The sequence below is a fragment of the Crocodylus siamensis genome, chromosome 1 (assembly GCF_052110815.1).
Source record: "Crocodylus siamensis isolate JL-2025a chromosome 1, ASM5211081v1, whole genome shotgun sequence".
Lineage (NCBI taxonomy): Eukaryota > Metazoa > Chordata > Crocodylia > Crocodylidae > Crocodylus > Crocodylus siamensis.
Window position 1 is genome coordinate 422,566,714 of NC_143395.1, and position 16,490 is coordinate 422,583,203.

Below are 16,490 nucleotides of genomic sequence, written 5' to 3' on the forward strand. Positions count from 1 at the left end.
GAGGCTAGCTCAAGGGCTGGTGTGCATGAGGGGCCTGGGCAGCCTGAACATTGCACTCGTTTCCCGGGACAGCGGGAGGGAACATTCAGACCAGTCACTGCCGAAAGCACATGGGAACACACGTGGGGATGCACACACGCATGCAAACGCACGCTGCTCATAGGGGCAAAAAGGCATCAGAGAACAGCCCAGCAGACAGCAGGTTTGTGCATGGACCTGCTGTTTCAGTCACGCATAACAGGCCTCGCAGGACGGCTCCGGCTGGAAGATTACAACCTATCGCCGCTCGCCATCCTGCCCTTGGACTAAGCTAAGAGACCCTCTGCCACCCCCTGCTCGCCCTCCAAATGGGTGATGGGATATGAGCATGCTCTAGGTGGTTAGTAGGTGGAGGGGCATTCAGCTTCTCCCCCCGGTTTTACCAAAACCCACTCATATCATAAGCTCAGTGCCGGAGCTGCAAGACACGGACACTTGCACTGCACAGGGAGTGGGTGCTTTCTCCCCCAGGGCCGGAAGGAAGTGTATGTTGCATGGCTACTGCAGAAACAGCATATGAAAGCAGATGCAAAGCCATCCAGAAGCCATTCTCCATGCTAAGGGGCTGATACCCTGGTCCCTGGTCTCACAGGGGTCTCCCAGCTGGCATCATAATATTAAGAGGGGCTAATAACCGGTGGTAAAAAGAGCCGGGGGCTCAAAGCCAGTCAGCCTGCATTCACAACTGTGTTTGTAGGTTAACGAGTATAACAGCTGCGCCTGTGATAAATCGTGGCGGATACGGGCTCCTTACCCCTGGACTGCATCCAAGAATGCTATCTCCTCCCACGCAGCCGGGGGCCCTTCCTAGAAGAGACTGACAACACGTTACCGAAGATTAGGAGGAGCTGGGGTTAGCGTATCTGAGTCCCCGAGGGGGAATTTGGCTACGGGTTCCCTACACGGCTGACACCCCGAGCCTACCCCTTATTTTTTACCATGCTGCAAGGGTCTGGGGAAGAGAAGTCGCTCTTTACTGGCCTGTGGAGCAAGGTTGATGTGTCCAGCGGCAGTGCTGAGGCCTTTAGCCCGGAGCATTTCAGGAGCTGGTGCCATCTGGGGAAGCTGCCGTCTCTTCGGTGATGATGCTTCAGCTTGCCTGCATTTCTGCTTGCATCTGCCACTTTCTAGGCCAGTAGCTATCCACTTTTTTTTTTTTTCATTTGCAGAGCCTTAAAAGCTTTCAAATGGAGGTGGTAAGTGTGGGTATTCACAAGCTTTTGATTGATCTTATTCATACGCTTTAGACCTTGTCTGCAGATCCCCAGGAGTGCTGGGACCACAGGCTGAAAACCAGGCTGTGATCATCTACCCCTGGACCCAGACTTCTGGTCCAAGTGTTTGATCATCTCTCCCTGGACCCAGAGGGATGTTGCTTGCTTGGGTGGCCTCTGCAACCCCGCTGTGGCCGAAAACCACCATGGTCTGTGACTACGGCAAAAAGATGCAAAAAGGAAAGCCTGGATGGCATCGAGGGCTACATCACTGCCCTGCACAAGCGGCACTGGGAGAAAATTTCTGTGGACCCAAAGGCCTCAAGGTGAGCAATGCACCTGGGTTGCTTTCAGTCATTCGCGAGGGACAACTCAGGAGACTTGTGGTATAGGTAGGAAAAATATTCTGATGCTTCTTGTGGCAGAGATCAGTTTTGGAGGGGATGGGACAGCGAATGCAGGATGAGCGGCTGAGAGGTGGGAGGCAGAGGGTGGAGGTGTGAGCAGGGTAACCGGAGCATAGGGAGGGGGCGAAGTGGGGATATCTGGGCCTCGTCTGTGCTGTGGGCTCACGACCCAGTTGCTAGCCTTGCAAGAGAAGGAAACGCTGGCTGCCAGGCAGCCGAGGCCTGGCGTGGATGCATTCAGCCCAGCACTTTCAAGGACCCGGGGCCGGAGCTGCTTCTGCAAGCAAACAGCAGGGAGTGAAGGAGCTCCTTGCAGGGGGCGAATGCATCCAAAACCACTATCTCCTCCCTTGCAGCACAGATCCCTCCCCAGGCATGACCCAGGGCCCTGGCGACTGATTAGAAGTGGAGTTTATCGTGTCCTAAGTGCTAAGAGCGGGGGGATTTGGGCTGAGCGACAGGTCCCTTATGCAGCTGTGGCTCCAAAACGCCCAGCTCGCTCCTCACCATGGGGAACTGGACGGCAGAAGAGAAGAGGCTCATTACCAATCTCTGGCGCAAGATCGACGTGGCCGAATGCGGGGCTGATGCCCTTGCCAGGTAGGCTCAGCCCTGAGGCATCTCTTCCGGGACCCCCTGAGAGGGGGAGCTCGGGAGTTGGGGCTTTTGCTTGTGTCTGCCTCTTTCTAGGCTGCTGATAGTCTACCCCTGGACCAAGAAGTTTTTTCTTCACTTCGGGAACCTCTCCAGCCCCACCGCCATCATAAACAACCCCAAACTGCGTGCCCACGGCAAGAAGATGCTCACCTCCTTTGGGGAGGCCGTGAAGAACCTGGACAACGTCCGTGCCCAGTTCTCCAACCTGAGCAAGCTGCACTGTGACAAGCTGCACGTGGACCCCGAAAACTTCCGGGTGAGTGAGGTTCACCCATCCAGTCCAGCTATAGATGGGCCGCGCATCCTCTAAAACTGGTAACGGGTCTGAGCTTTGGGATCGACTCCACAGGGACCCTGGTTTGGGGCAGGGAGGAGTGGAGAGGCATGTTTAAGGTAAGCTGCGGTGGTGGAGGGGGATCACGGCATATCCGAGGTACCCCAGCGGTTTGGGGGATGTGCAGAGTGGAGCATCCCTGAGATTGCAGCCTCAGGGGTGATACACAGAGTACAGGATGTGCAGAGAGTGATGGGAAGCAGGAGCGTGGAGTGGAGCGGGGTAGGCAGAAAGTGAAGGGAAAGGCAGGGAGTGATGGCAGGGAGGTGATTTAAGCCATGCAAGTGTGTGGGGATGAGAAAGTATGCCAGGAGGATAGGGGCTCCTTACCCCTGGACTGCATCCAAGTCATAACGGTCAAATGGGTCGCCAACTGGTTGGAGGGCCGCACCCAGAGGGTGGTAGTGGATGGGTTCTTCTCGACCTGGAAGGACGTGGGCAGTGGGGCTCCGCAGGGCTCGGTCCTCGGGCCCGCACTGTTCAACATCTTCATCAGTGACTTGGATGAGGGGGTAGAAAGCACCCTGTTCAAGTTTGCTGATGACACTAAGATGTGGGGGGATGTGGGTGCACTAGAAGGGTGCAATAGGCTACAAGCTGACCTTGACAGGTTGCAACGGTGGGCGGATGAGAATAGGATGGGGTTTAACACTGATAAGTGCAAGGTGTTGCACATGGAGGATTGTGGTGTCTGGAGGAGAGCAGATTTAGATTAGATATTAGGAGGAACTTCTTCACAGTTCGAGTGGCCAAGGTCTGGAACGGGCTCCCAAGGGAGGTGGTGCTCTCCCCTACCCTGGGGGTATTCAAGAGAAGGTTGGATGTGTATCTAGCTGGGGTAATGTAGGCCCAGCACTCTTTCCTGCTTATGCAGGGGGTCGGACTCGATGATCTATTGAGGTCCCTTCCGACCCTAGCACCTATGAATCTATGAATCTATGGGGAGGAAGAACCGGCACCACACTTACAGGTTGGGGAACTCCCCTCTTGCCAGCACGGAGACGGAAAAGGATCTTGGAGTCGTCATTGACTCCACGATGAACATGGGCCGGCAGTGTGGGGAGGCAGTCAAGAAGGCCAGCCGTACCCTGTCCTGCATCCACAGATGCATCTCGAGCAGGTCCAGGGAGGTGATCCTCCCCCTCTATGCGGCACTGGTCAGGCCGCAGCTGGAGTACTGCATCCGGGTCTGGGCGCCGCACTTCAAGAGGGACGTGGACGATATGGAAAGAGCTCAGAGGAGGGCCACTCGTATGATCAGGGGTCAGCAGGGCAGGCCTTATGAGGAGAGGCTACGGGACCTGAACCTGTTTAGCCTCCACAAGAGAAGGTTAAGGGGGGACCTTGTGGCCTGCTACAAACTGGTCAGGGGGGATCAGCAGGTATTGGGGGAGTCCCTGTTCCCCCGTGCGCTGCCAGGAGTGACCAGGAATAACGGTCACAAGCTGGCGGAGGGTAGGTTTAGATTAGATATTAGGAGGCGCTACTTCACAGTCAGGGCGGCTAGGGCCTGGAACCGGCTTCCAGGGGAAGTGGTGCAGGCTCCTAGCCTGGGGATTTTTAAAAGGAAGTTAGATAAGCACCTTGCCGGGGTCATCTGACCCCGGTGCTCTTTCCTGCCAAGGCAGGGGGTCGGACTAGATGATCTACCTAGGTCCCTTCCGACTCTAGCTACTATGAAACTATGAAACTATGAAGGGGACGGAAGGGGAAAGGATGGGGCAGGGACAGGAGAGGCTGGTATACCCGAGGATCCCAGAGAGCAGCTCCCTGCAGCACCATGAGGGTTCACAGGGGAATTTGTCAGGGTCACGGGGGGGGGAGGTTGTCACAGGGACTGTGTCCAGTTTTGAGCCCCTGCACTACAGACAAATTGGAGAGAATCCAGAAACAGGCTACCCAGAGAGATTTAGCGTCTCCATCCTTGGAGGTCTTGATGACCCAAGTAGACAAAGCCTTGGCTGGGGTGATGTAGTTGGGACTGGTCCTGCTTGGAGCAGGGGGTTGCACTAGATGTGACCTCCTGTAGTCCAAACCACGGCCAGAGGCAGGATCAGCCCTGTGCAAACCAGCCCACACAAATCCACTGTCCAACCTCGTAGCAAAACGGCCATCAGGCACAAGTGTGAGGCATAACTCCTGACCCAGCCACAGGGAAAGGAGGGCACCACGGACGCCAGAGTCCTGCTGCTACAAGGGGTGTTCAAATATGCTTCAGAGAGCCAAAGAAGAGGGCCAGGAGATGGGTAGGGGGACATCATCCCAGCCTCTGTGGCCCAGATGGCATCCTACATGCGCTGGCTGAGCCTGAGAGCGTCTCTCCTCTCCACTTCCCTGCAGCCGGTCCTCACATGCCTTGCTTCGGTGTTCAGAGTGAAAAGGGGAATAAGCTGCAGTTACAAGGGGAAATATCCCTGTAGATCCCCAGTCAGGTCTTAGGCCTTACAAAGCCTCAGACTCCAGGCTCTGTCTGCCCCGAGACCCTCGGGGACCTCCTCTCGGGAGCACCCAAGCTCCTGCCCCTGGTGCCAATCTCTGAACGCAGTGATGGCAGGGGGATGGCGATCTGTGCTGACCCACGGCTGTGATTTCTCCCATCTCTCTTTCAGCTCCTGGGAGACATCATCATCAACGTCCTGGCCTCTCATCAGCCCCGGGAATTTTCCCCTTCCTGCCACGCTGCTTTCCAGAAGCTGGTCCAAGAGGCGACCCATGCTCTGGCCTCCGAGTACCACTAAACCAACCGGAGGCATCCTACCTCCGCCCAGGCACAGCTCCTTGCCCAGCAGGGCCCCTTTGCATTTTGATGGGCTGTACCCATCAAATAAATATTATCCATTGCAGTTGGTAACATCTCTCCAGATCTCTGTGTGTTATTCGGGCCAGGAGGGAGCCAAAGATGCTGAAAGAGCAGGAGCAAGGGAGTGGGAGACAATATGATGCGCTCCTAGTTTCCTAAGGGTGGCGGAGATGGGAGGTGTGGGCCCGTGGAAAGCTGTGCGCTGGTGCAGTCACACCCCCTTCCCTTCCTACGTCACCCAAACTCGAAAAACAACTGCCTGGGAAGGGTACCTGGGAAGGGTATAGATGCTTCCTCAGCCTGACGAAGGGTATTTATACCCGAAAGCTTGCTCAGATTTTTTCCAACAATTTGAGTTGATCTAATAAAAGATATCAGATTTACCCAAATAATCTTGTCTGCCTATATCTTTAGACCAACACTGCTACAACCTATATCCCTGGGAAGGGTACCAGCATTTCTAGACAGGCAGGGATAAGAGTTGCTTGACTTCATGGCTCATTGGCATCTCCCTGCTTCCTGCTAATCTCTCCACCCCACAGGTGTTAATGACCCTTTTCCCTTTCTATTGGTCTTGATGTTGCACCATTCAAACTACCCTTTTTTGTGATTTAGCCGTGCCTGGTAATCTCTTTTATTTTATAGCTCTGGGGAGTGTTTTTAGTTCAAACTAAAACTCAGGTGTGGTCATATTAACTCAGGCTTAGAAATGACTGAGGATGAAGGATTGAAGGCACTGCCCAGATGCTCAAGAAGGCATGAGTTTGTTTTCTGAATCAGAAAAAAGAGATGCTCAGTTAACTGTAATGACTACAGGACTAATGAGATGATCTTTTTTGACTGGTTTTTTTTGCCTCATTAGTTGTGGAGTTTGGGGGGTTTTTTAACTCCAGCAAATTAGTGCACATGCCAATAGTTATATTTGTTCTGGCTTTGATCTTAAACTAGATAATATAATGCTGCTGTATTAGTAAAGCTTCTAGTTTCCCTTTAACTGGAGAAAAATGTGTGTTGTGTTCCCGGGGACGATGCATCTCACCATGTGCAACCCCTCTTCAAAATCCTAGGGCCTCCCATGGGCATAGTGTATTATGCAGGCGGCGTGTTTGCATGGATGCTTATGCTGTTTCTGGCAGGGCCAAGTCCTTTGCCTGTGCCTCCCTCTGGGATGGGGAGCACCTTCTTTGGCTGCTGAAAGCCTTTTCCCTGCCAGGTTAATAAAGGCACCCCTGAACGCATTCGTCAACTAAAATAAAAGGCCCGAACGATGTTCACTACATCCAGGTGTGAAGGAGACGGCTTTTTCTCTCCCCACATCCTTCCCACAAATATAGCTGGCAGGACCTCGGCCATCCCAATGCTTTATACAAGCCAAGGGGGAGAGGAGTACTCCCCAGTCCCCTGCCCTCCCCTCGCCTGAGGACACTCAGCACCCATACACTGCTCGAGACACAGAAAGGGCTGTGCATGGGAAGGGCTGGATCCCTGTGCTGTGCATGCCCTTGCTGTCGCCCCCATACATGCACGCATGCACACACACACACAGACACGCACACACACACACAGACACGTGTGCCATGCCAAGGCCGTGCAAAAAGGTCCTGCCACTGTCCCCAGGGCAGGTGCCACAACCCACGGTCCCTATCCCTAAGTACCCAGGCTATGGTGCCTGGAGCTGGAAGGGGCTGGCACAAGCAGTGGGAAGCAGTGAGTCTCGCTGGCAGCAGCAGGGAAGGAAAGCCTTTCATCACGTGGGTGCTGGCTGCTCAGTGACCCTGCAGGAACAGACCCAGATCCCTGTTCCCAGGCCTTGGGATCGCAGCAGTCTTGGGAAGAAACTAGACAGAGCCCTGGCTGGGATGATGTAGTTGGGGCTGGTCCTGCTTTGAACAGGGGGTTGCACTAGATGTGACCTCCTGAGCTCCCTTCCAACCCTCATTTTCTACGAGTCTATGAGACCATTGACTAGCTCTGCAAAAGCGACCTTGGGCATGTCCCTTTGCCCCTTACATCATGGTTGTGCAGCACCTAGCACAGGAAAAACCCGCTCTCTGGGGATACTCCAGGCTACTGTCATACAAATAATTAAGCTTTATTCTTCCACCCTTTAATTCCTTTTGCCTCTGTGCAGTATCCTTTCCTTGAGACAGCATCTGCCTCTTCCTCTGAACCTCAACAGGACACAGACTGCATCTCAGTCATGGCTTCTTGTTACCATGACACTAGCAATTAATACTAATTAACAATCCTGGAAGACCCAGATGAACCCAAGCCTGGCAGGGTCTAAATTGGGATAAGAAGTGATTAAATACATAAAAAAAGGCTTTTCCTGGAACTGATGGTCCCAAAAGGCCTGATTATACACTCAGAACTGTGTCCTTGTGTCCCAAGGGAAAGCAGGTCATGCCTGCCCATTGCAAGGAAGGGTACCAGAAATCTGGGGGCTCTTGGAGACCATTCTTTAGGTGCTCACATGGGATTTACACATAAGTCCCATGTAATGGCCTAGCATGGGGCCTCTGCACAAGGACGCATGTCTCCTGCTGACACAGGATTGAGGGCTTCATGGGTGAAGCTACGCGGAGGTAGGCAGCTGTGATGCAGAAGATCAAGCCCAGAGGCCATATTTTCCTTGTAAAGCCCACACCTGCACCAGACCAGACCAGTTCTGCTAGACAACTATGACTGCTAATGTTTCTCCATGGGATGTCACAAGGAAGGGTTTGAAGGATGTGCTGGAACGGCGTCGTTCAACCCTCCTCCCATGTCGTTGGAGGGCTCCTCTTAAACACGGGGCCAGCATCTGCCTGATGTGCTCATGCCGGAGCAGGGAGGAAGGGTGGTCAGGGTCAATGCTGACCCGTCTCCCCTTCAACCCCCAGGTGAGTGCTTTGCCCCTGTCCTGGCTGCCCAGCACCCCAGGGAGATCACCCTTGAATGCTGCACAGCCTGGAAAAGCTCATCCCTGCTGCGGCCCTAGAGTCATCAACCCAGAGAGAAGGAGGGTGCCCCAGAAAGATATTGCCTGCTGCTTTCCGTGCTCCTTTGCACCCCTGGAAATGTCCTTCTGGTCCTGACAGGTGGCAAGTAAAAGCTACTGACGGAGGTCTCCCCCGAGTCCTTGTGTCTCTGTGGGTGCTGCAGATGCCCAAAGGGGGGAGGAGAGCATGGACAGAAGGTGCTCAAATCTTTCAGACCGGTAAACGATTTAGCTCCAGTGCTGGTGAATGTGGGCTGTGCCTCCCCTCCAAAAACCCCACTCATATAAACCCCCAGCAACACGCTTCAAATAGGCCTCTCTCTCAAGGCTCACGTGCACTCCACCCAGTAGGTAGAAGTGCTAAAGAAAAGTCTTAAAGCCTGCAGATACTAGGAAGCCCAAATTTTAATGCGGTTCACGGTGTATTGCAGGATACAGGGGAAACTCAGGGATGCCCCCTCCCACTCCTACCCTGTCTCTAACTGAATACACAGGACCCTTGTTGCAGAAGGGATGATTTTAAACAGGCAGCAGGCAAGTAGCTGACTCACCAGGGCTAAGCAGCCGCGGCTGGGTGGGGGCAATGCACAGATAAACATTTTAAAAGGCCTCTATCATGACAGGGCCAGACTTTGTTATTATAGCCCTTCCCCCTGCCCTTTAGGGAGTGCTTTGTGCTTGCGAATAGCTTCCAGCAGGCTTCAGGGGGGATGAGAGAGAGAGACAGAGAGTATGTGTGTGTGTGTGAGTGCATGCGCACGCTGTTATTCAAGTGTGCGAGGGTCTGCAGGATTCGTCCCCCAGACTGCCTGTCAGCAGCCCTAGGCATGGACAGAACGGCTTGCACAGAGCCAGCTATTGCAATATGGCTCTCTGGATGAACAGAGACGACAGTCTTTTGCTTAAAAAAGAGACCTGGGAAGAAGAGATGCAGCTGCCACCTTTAGCAGTAGTTGCTTTCCCTACCTCCCTTCTGAGCTTCCTTCCTATTCACAATGCTACAGACACCCAGTACCCCACTCTGCATGCAGTAAAGAAGCTAAGGGGGTGGTGACCATCTCCCTGCCCCGCTAAACCCAGAAAGGACCCCAAGTCTCCTGTGCTAAACACAAGCTGGTGGCCAGTGCCCCTATAATGCATGCCCCACACCTCCTCCCACACACACAAATCAGAGAAAGGGGCACACAGCTGTCAGTCCCCAGCAGACACAGACTTTAACACACTGCGCATTCATTTCTCCAAGGGTGATGAAGGGTGTTTGTACCCAAAAGCTTGCAATGAAATAATTTTTATCATAATTAAATATCATCTCTACTATGAGTCCTGATTGCCTTTTCCTCTAGACCAATACGGCTACAACCTGGATACCTGGGCTCATCTCTCCAAGGTGCATGCAGTGCCCCTGCTTGGCTGCTCGCTATTCTCTCAGATGGCTGTGGTCACACGTATCCAGCTGAGCCAGTTATGTAAAACTGGTGAAAACAGGGACCGAAAGACTGAAATAATGCAAGCAAACACGGTGCTGGGACCACACCTGGCAAACATGGAGCAGGGTACTAGGAATCGAGGGACCACAACGGATCAACAAAACAATACAGGTCCACCCAGCAAGACTTTTCCATCAGAGGCTTCAGGGGTGGGGACTGTAACACCTGGAGGAGGCGGTTTCGGGGGAGACTGGAGTGAGTTGTACCACCCTGACACCAGTGCCGGTATTGCCTGGGCCCCTTGGACCCGCTGTGATATCACAGGAGTGCCCTGAGCCTGATCCTGGGAGAGATCCTGACCGCATAGGGACCCCTTGCTGGTCTTCCCCATCTCTGTCTTGTTGCCTCCTGTCCAGCAAGTCTTTCTGAGCAGGCCAAGATAACCAGGCCGCAGCAGCAGCTATGAGCCTTGTCTGGAGCAGCCTTGTGCTGCTACACCCATGCCAAGTGTCTGGGTGGCTGATAAGGCTGCGTGTTCGTGCCTGACTTTCTCCAGCATAAAGCTTGCAAGCAGGACTCATCCCCAGACACAGACACCGCGCTTTCCCTCTTCACTATTTCTCTCTCCCCTTTTCTCTCCCATGAGGACAACAGCACTGACAGCAGCTCCAGCCTGCATTGACTTTTCCTCTCCGCCTGCCCAAAGAACATGTATTGCTATCCTTCATATAACCTAAAGGTCTGTTACACAGGGGGTGGAGGGTCCTTAAAAAGTCTTTCTTCAGCTGAAGGGAACAGGGGCCGTTGTCAAACTGAAGGTCTTACAGCATTGCAGTTGCTTTCTTTGGTTTCCCTCGTCTTGCTGTGTTTTTAAATGCATGCTTAGGAAAGAGTTTTGCTGTGGTTTTCTCCCGAAGCCATGCAGCCAGAGGTCTGCGAAAACAAATGTCAGAGCCTAATCTAGGTGTTTAGCATAGTACAGGGCCTGGGTAATATTACCTCTCTTGTGTCTCTGGCCTCCATTATTAACACAGCATTGGTCCTGCATGGTATGGCCCCAAGCCCCAGCTCTTCCTATGAGACCTGCACCAAAACCCAGTCAAACCAGTACCAAGACGGCTGTTGGCTTCAGCTGGTTTGGGATCAGAACCACAATCTCTGAGTTTCGAGTGGAAATTGCACTGCAGCTGGGGCTACCCAGAGCTGGTGCAAATAGAAAACAGACCCACACAAGCACAGCTCTGCTCAGAAAAACCTTGCTTGCCCCTCGCACTCTTCAGAGCAGGGTGCAGGGTCCTTGCTGTCATGCAAAAAGTCCTCCGCTAGCTGGGACATGGCACCTGGATTCATTCATTGCCTCTTGACAGCTGCTTTCCACCCGGTTCCACGCGCAGGTCACCGGCTGTGCAACTAGCTATCAGAAGAGGCAAACCCATGGCTGACTGGGTTTTGATCCAGGAGAAAAATGCCCCTTTCCAAAGCCACCCTCATCCAGAGCCAAAGGCATTTCAGACAGAGAAATCCGGCCCCTGGGATCACACCACAGTACCCCTAGGGGTATGCCCCTTGTACCGGACTTTTGCCATCTCCTTAGTTGCATACAAGACTTCAGTACCCATGTGTTTGGTGCTGAATTGCAAAATGCCATTTGGCTCAAAATACCGCTCTGGAATTCAAGTACCCAACCCTATCTGGAGGTGAAACAGGCCCAGGCCTGGCGAGGGCATAGATGAGGGACCTGTGTCAACCCCAGTGTTGCAGAGGCACACCTGGGTGGAAGGGATTCATAGAAAAGTGGGGCAGGCAGGGACCTCACATCTAGTCCAACCCCCCCCCCCCATCTGAGGCAGAATCAACCCTGCACAAGCCATCCCAGACAAAGTCATAATCTAAACTCTGTATACGACTACCCTCAACCCTGCACAGTCCTAGCACCTGAACCTGCCACAGGTAAAGCAGGGGGACAACGACAGCCAAGTCCTGCTTCAATAAAACGTCCAACTTCTCTGGTGATGGAGAGTCCACTCCTTCCCTGGCATCTATGCCACTGCCTTCCTGCTGCAATAGGGAAGAAGTTTATTTTTCTGGATATCCCATCTGAACTGACTTCACGGCATCTTCAAGCCATTGCTCCTTGTCCTCCTTTCTGCAGCAGGGGAGCAAAGGTACTGTCCCTCCTCTTTACAGCAGTCCTGCAGGTATTTGCAGATTGCTACCATGTCACCCCCTAACCTTCACCATGTCCTTTCAGTCTCTCCTCAAACAACTTCCTTCCCAAGCCCTTGCCCATCGTTGTTGCCCGCCTCTGCTCAGCAGGAGCAGGGGGCTGGCTGCAAAGTCACTGGCAGGGAGCATGTGTGGGAGGCTTTCCTCTGTCCTAAATGGGATAGAAAATTAAACAAATAGTGACCTGACAGGCCACATGCATGGGAAAATCCCCAGTGGAGATGAGCAGGACAGTGGAACGAGCTGCCAAGGAAGCCGAGGGGTCTCCTTTGCTGGAGGATTTCCTAGCAGAGGCTGCCTGGGCATTGGTCTGGGGGGGTTTTATGCTGCACTGTGCAGGGGATTAGACTAAAGGGCTGCTGTTGTGCCTTGCAGCTCTTTGAGTTTCTAATGCACGCAAGTCCTCTGCACGGGGCAGGGAGGTTTCGCTGGCTGGCACCTCGTACAGAGAGGCGGGAAGGGAGCCGAACTCTTGCCCTCGAGATGCACCGGGGCCCCTTTCTCAACTGGCCACTCCCTGCAGGGCCTGTCCAGCCTCCCAGGTCCCCCAACCAGGGTTGACCTTCCCCACCCAGGCCAGGCCTGACCAATGACCATGTCAGCCGGGAGTGGGAGGGGGCTGAGGCCCCAGGATAAAAGTGACCCGGGCGGCGGTCTGCGCTCAGCTACGGCTCCCCGACACCCCGGTATCTGCAAGCAACCTATCGTTCGCCACCATGGTGCAGTGGTCAGCTGAAGAGAAGCAGCTCATCACCAGCGTGTGGGGCAGGATCAACGTGGAGGAGTGCGGTGGGGAAGCCCTGGCCAGGTAGGCTGGTCCCAGGGGCCTCTGCTCAGCCGTCACCGGAGGCTTCCTGCGCACAGCCGCGTTCACCACGGCCCTGCTTGTGTCCCCCTCTCTCTAGGCTGCTCATCGTCTACCCCTGGACCCAGAGGTTCTTCTCCAACTTCGGGAACCTCTCCAGCCCCACCGCCATCATAAACAACCCCAAGGTGCGTGCCCACGGCAAGAAGGTGCTCACCTCCTTCGGGGACGCCGTGAAGAACCTGGACAACGTCAAGGGCACGTTCGCCAAGCTGAGCGAGCTGCACTGTGACAAGCTGCACGTGGACCCCGAAAACTTCCGGGTGAGTGAGGCTTCTGGCCTGGCCCTCCTTCCTCCCGCCTGCCTCTCCCTCCTCGTCCGGAGCCACAGCCCTTTCTTGCACAGCAAGCAGGGCTGCCGTGCCTGCAGTTAAGCTCTCAAGGGGGGTAGATGCATAAGGGCAGAGCAGAAGAAATGCGAAAATCTGGGAATATTGGTTCAGAGATGATACCTGTTATTAGACCAACTAAGAAACTGCATTTTTTTTAAATTACAACCTATCTATCTATCTATCTATCTATCTATATTTAGGTAAGAAACAGATAGATAGATAGATAGATAGATAGGCCCTTAATTTTTTTTTCAGTTTCTTACCTAAATATAGATAGATAGATAGATAGATAGATAGGCCCTTAATTTTTTTTTCAGTTTCTTACCTAAATATAGATAGATAGATAGACAGATAGATAGGCCCTTAATTTTTTTTTCAGTTTCTTACCTAAATATAGATAGATAGATAGATAGATAGATAGGCCCTTAATTTTTTTTTCAGTTTCTTACCTAAATATAGATAGATAGATAGATAGATAGATAGATAGATAGATAGGCCCTTAATTTTTTTTTCAGTTTCTTACCTAAATATAGATAGACAGATAGATAGGCCCTTAATTTTTTTTTCAGTTTCTTACCTAAATATAGATAGATAGATAGGCCCTTAATTTTTTTTTCAGTTTCTTACCTAAATATAGATAGATAGATAGATAGATAGATAGGCCCTTAATTTTTTTTTCAGTTTCTTACCTAAATATAGATAGATAGATAGATAGATAGATAGATAGGCCCTTAATTTTTTTTTCAGTTTCTTACCTAAATATAGATAGATAGATAGATAAGCCCTTAATTTTTTTTTCAGTTTCTTACCTAAATATAGATAGACAGATAGATAGGCCCTTAATTTTTTTTTCAGTTTCTTACCTAAATATAGATAGATAGATAGATAGATAGATAGATAGATAGATAGGCCCTTAATTTTTTTTTCAGTTTCTTACCTAAATATAGATAGATAGATAGATAGATAGGCCCTTAATTTTTTTTTCAGTTTCTTACCTAAATATAGATAGACAGATAGGTAGGCCCTTAATTTTTTTTTCAATTTCTTACCTAAATATAGATAGATAGATAGATAGGCCCTTAATTTTTTTTTCAGTTTCTTACCTAAATATAGATAGATAGTTAGATAGATAGATAGATAGATAGATAGATAGGCCCTTAATTTTTTTTTCAGTTTCTTACCTAAATATAGATAGACAGATATATAGGCCCTTAATTTTTTTTTCAGTTTCTTACCTAAATATAGATAGATAGATAGATAGGCCCTTAATTTTTTTTTCAATCTGTCTGTCTATATTTAGGTAAGAAACTGAAAAAAAAAATTAAGGGTAGACTACTGAGTTGCTTTGGGCAGGAGGGTGATTTTTAAATCACCCTTTGGGCGAACAGCACCCTCCCAAAAGAGGGTGATTTTTAAATTCTCCCGTATTCAGTAACAATGCAGGGGTGGGATATTCAGGGCTGGCTTCAAAAGGCTGGAGGACTGAAAGGCGTAGAAATTTGGGGGTGGGGGGAAGCAAAGGTCGGGGATCCTTTGGTAGGATAGATACCTGTGGAGATTCTTTACTGACAGCAGGTGTAGTTCTTATCCCAGGACAGGATGCCAACTCCCCTCCCGGACTAGAGCAGATCCTTGCTTAGTTTAGGGTAGGCCAAACAGCCTAACTGGGTCCTTGCCCCATCTCAACAGCACAGCTTTGGACCCAAATGAAAGGATGATCTTTGTGCATTTGCATCTAGTTTTGTCTCCAGGTTTTCATTTGAAAGAGTCAGAGCCGTGCTGGTTTGGGCCTGATTATTTTTACAGTCTAACTTCCAGCACTTGGGGGGGGGGGGGACATTTTTCCAATGAAAAGCAGTAAGAAAAGCTTTCTGATAACAACAAAAAAAGTTTTGCCTACAAGCTGCAAGGAATGTCTCCAAGAAAGAGCCTGGGACCTGTGACCACAGGGGCCAGGAGTGAATGAAGAGAGGGATCTGCAGGGGCAGTGGGCATGGGAGGGAGAGAGGGAGTGAAGCTGTGGAAGTCAGGATGGGTTCAAAAAGCAGAATATCGAGCCTGGTGGGAATACCGATGGGAGCTGATGAGATGGGTTAAATTTCAGGGCAGCCCCTCCTTGAGAAAGGGTATGGGAGCAAGCAGAGAGGAAGACCACGGAAATGCCCAGCAAGGCCAGGGGTGTCATGGGGATTTGGGGGGACCAGAGTAGGAGGGGACCCTCTATGACAAGCTCCCCCAGGGTGACCTACATGGTGCCTGGGCCATAATCCACCCCATGGATACCCCATTATTCCCTAATAGTGAGTAGAAAAGGAGGGGAGAGGAAACAAGCACAGTCCATGCACCCTATGCACCCTATGAAGTCCATGCACCCTACGCACCCCTGCACCCTATGGAGTGCCCCCTCCCTGCCTTCCCCTTGCCGGAAAGCTGCTGGCAGGCTTCGGGGTCCCTGATACTAATAGGGCAAGGCTTGGGGGATTTGGTGCATCCTAATAGGAGGTGAAGAGTCCAGCTTTGCAAGGCCTGTCCGTCATGAGTGCAGCGAGAGGCGATGGGGAGAGGGCCGTGTAGATCAGTGCTGCCTCACTGACGCGGCTTCTTCCTCCCCACCTCCAGCTCCTGGGAGACATCCTCATCATCGTGCTGGCGGCCAGCTTCGGCAAGGAGTTCAACCCCTCCTGCCAGGCCACCTGGCAGAAGCTGGTGGGGGTGGTGGCTCACGCACTGGCCCGCAAGTACCACTAAGCCTTCGGACTGGGGGAAACGCATGCTGCCAAGATCCTGCTTTCTTCTGCACTCCTCTGCCCCTCTGAAGACGTCCCTACGGCTCTGCATGGCCATGACAGTTAAATAAAAGCTTTTTGCTGAAGCCTCTGCTCAGTGTCGGTGTCTCTCTGGGGTTGGGAGGTGAGGGTCTTTACAGCAACTTGCAGGCCCAGGAACTGAGTACCCAGGTGTTGCTTCAAAGCGGGTGCTGCGGACACATGGGCCTTCAAGGGAAATTGCAGCATCTCTCCTTCGCCCTGGTTCATCTGGTCCAGGGTGGCCTTACAGGTGCATTGCAAGGGGAACGAGACCGCAGCATCCTTTAAGTGATATAGCTAAGTGATATAGCACCTCCCTTCCCCACTCCAGCCAGCTGGTGGGCATTTATGAGATGCAAGGGCTGTACTTCTGCATGAGGGATGTTTGCTCAGGCACAGACC

At 52.0% G+C, this 16,490-nt stretch overlaps 2 protein-coding genes across 3 annotated transcripts; both read left to right on the forward strand.

Annotated features, from left to right (window-relative positions):
* Positions 1-854: 854 nt before the first annotated feature.
* Positions 855-5,506, forward strand: LOC149875629 (hemoglobin subunit beta-like). 2 transcript variants are annotated; one of them, XM_090031000.1, is made up of 4 exons: positions 855-1,579; positions 2,017-2,260; positions 2,351-2,573; positions 5,261-5,506. In XM_090031000.1, exons 2-4 carry the CDS (start codon positions 2,169-2,171, stop codon positions 5,387-5,389), a joined length of 444 nt encoding a protein of 147 aa, XP_089887126.1. In that variant the 5' UTR covers positions 855-1,579; positions 2,017-2,168; the 3' UTR covers positions 5,390-5,506. The 2 variants fall into 2 exon arrangements, with proteins under 2 accessions (XP_089887126.1, XP_089887127.1); XM_090031001.1 differs by having other exon boundaries at positions 2,022-2,260.
* A 7,232-nt stretch (positions 5,507-12,738) lies between these two features.
* On the forward strand, positions 12,739-16,153 carry LOC149875630 (hemoglobin subunit beta-like). Its single transcript, XM_090031002.1, has 3 exons — positions 12,739-12,892; positions 12,990-13,212; positions 15,901-16,153. The coding sequence occupies exons 1-3, from the start codon at positions 12,801-12,803 to the stop codon at positions 16,027-16,029; spliced, it is 444 nt and encodes a 147-aa protein (XP_089887128.1). The 5' UTR covers positions 12,739-12,800; the 3' UTR covers positions 16,030-16,153.
* The last annotated feature ends 337 nt before the right edge of the window (positions 16,154-16,490 follow it).